The sequence below is a fragment of the Halyomorpha halys genome, unplaced genomic scaffold (genome assembly GCF_000696795.3).
Source record: "Halyomorpha halys isolate HHAL.00 unplaced genomic scaffold, Hhal_1.1 Scaffold1335.1, whole genome shotgun sequence".
NCBI lineage: Eukaryota > Metazoa > Arthropoda > Insecta > Hemiptera > Pentatomidae > Halyomorpha > Halyomorpha halys.
In genome coordinates this window covers 23183-24930 of record NW_027108970.1, presented here as the reverse complement: position 1 = coordinate 24930, position 1748 = coordinate 23183, and the positions used below count along the sequence as shown (strand labels likewise).

General features: G+C 28.2%; 1 protein-coding gene across 1 annotated transcript in view; it reads right to left on the bottom strand.

Annotated features, from left to right (window-relative positions):
• st (scarlet) overlaps positions 1–1014 on the bottom strand; it is a gene marked incomplete in the record, with an annotated part of 22161 nt that extends 21147 nt beyond the window's left edge. Inside the window, 3 exon segments of the mRNA XM_067047225.1 lie at positions 458–506; positions 589–730; positions 808–1014. Of these exon segments, the coding sequence (XP_066903326.1) occupies positions 458–506; positions 589–730; positions 808–867 (251 nt within the window).
• Between the last annotated feature and the right edge of the window lie 734 nt (positions 1015–1748).

The window sequence follows — 1748 nt, the reverse complement described above, 5'->3', positions numbered from 1 at the left end:
AACAAATCACAAATATATTTAATGAAGTCATTAATATACGGTTAAATTATAATAAATCACATAAAAACAGGTTACAAGTCAGTAACTTGAAATAACAATTTATTTGAGATGTCTTTTTGAATAATTTACATTTTAAAAGTGCTCATTAGAAAGGATAATTTAAAATATATATTAAAGCCAAATTTTTCCTAAAATATCACACGTTCATCCACTCATCTTAATAATTGCAAAAAGAATAATGTTGATTAATGAGGTCATTGAGAAAAAATAATAAAAAATAAAATGAAGGAACTAACAAGAATATTTACATGATGTAAATTATAACAAATCACAAATATATTTAATGAAGAGTCTAATATAGAATTAATTAGTAATAAATTATATAAAAAACAACAAATCAATAGATTGGAAGCTTTTTTACGTTTCATTTCAATGATTTAATTAAAAACTAAATTACCTGGGACCCATCAGTGCAACCAACTTTCCATTTTCTACTGCCCCTGAAACTGTCAACACGAAGTTTCAATTATTAGATCATTTTATATTTTTAGCTAAATGGATTTTTTTAATATATATATATCAACTCACCATTATTAACTATTTTTTTATATGTAACTGTGTTAGGCTTGAAAAAGGATTTTTTAATTTGCTTTACGGTAACACTAAGATCAGACCATGTGAGCGTGATTCCTTCTCTTCCATCGCAACCGTTCTGGTATTTACTTTTTCTCTTAAAAATAAATAAATAATTTATATGAAGCGATTTTACAAATAAATTCCTACAATCGTAAAAATGTATGTACTTACATAATTAGCGGGGTTGGGAAATTGTTCATTTAAATAAGCTCTATCTAACTTCATTGTCATTGCACTTTTATACTTTCGATTATAATAAAATCACAGAACTTACGAACATTTCTTGCTAAAATATTTTAAAGATTTATATACGAACTGATGGAGAACAATGAACACACCACTCACGGGGGCTGATGAAACTCAACTGAAAGTCTTCACCTATCATCTGGTTACGTAACTGCCTCCCTTATACCCGATACCTCCAGATAGCATTTCATATCTATTTCTGTTGGATTATATTAATCGACAGCATTATGTTTACTCAGAAATCTATTTTTAAATAGAAGGACGAATAAAAGTCATATAATTTTTTTTTGCGTGTCAACAGTCGAATTTTCGTGCTAATACTACAAGAGCTGAATTCATGAAATCCAGCTTATATATTAAGTAGATGTTTACACAATTTGAAGCGTAGATCAACAAGCTATGTTATTGAATAAAATAAATTTATTAATTTAGATGTCAAATTATGTGAATAAATATATATCACTGCTTTGCTAGAATTGTGGCAGATCTCACATAACAAAAAGTCATGATTTATATTTTAATTGGATATTTTAATATCCTCTTGTATGAGAAAATAGCCATTTTTATATTAACTAATTATTTTAGTTATGTTTTTTTATTTTTTTTATTTTATGTATCTAACACCACTAACGCCTGTTGAACAGATTCGATACTTAGGACTCCATCTTGACAAGAGACTTACTTGGAATCCACATACAAGACTGAAACGACAAGAAACTGGTCGTAGATTCCGATTGCTACAACACTTACTTGACAAACGCTCTAAACTTCCCATTCACTACAAAAAATTAGTATACACTACAGTAATCAGACCAATTTGGACATATGGAATTGAGCTCTGGGGGCTCCACCAAAGCATAAAATTC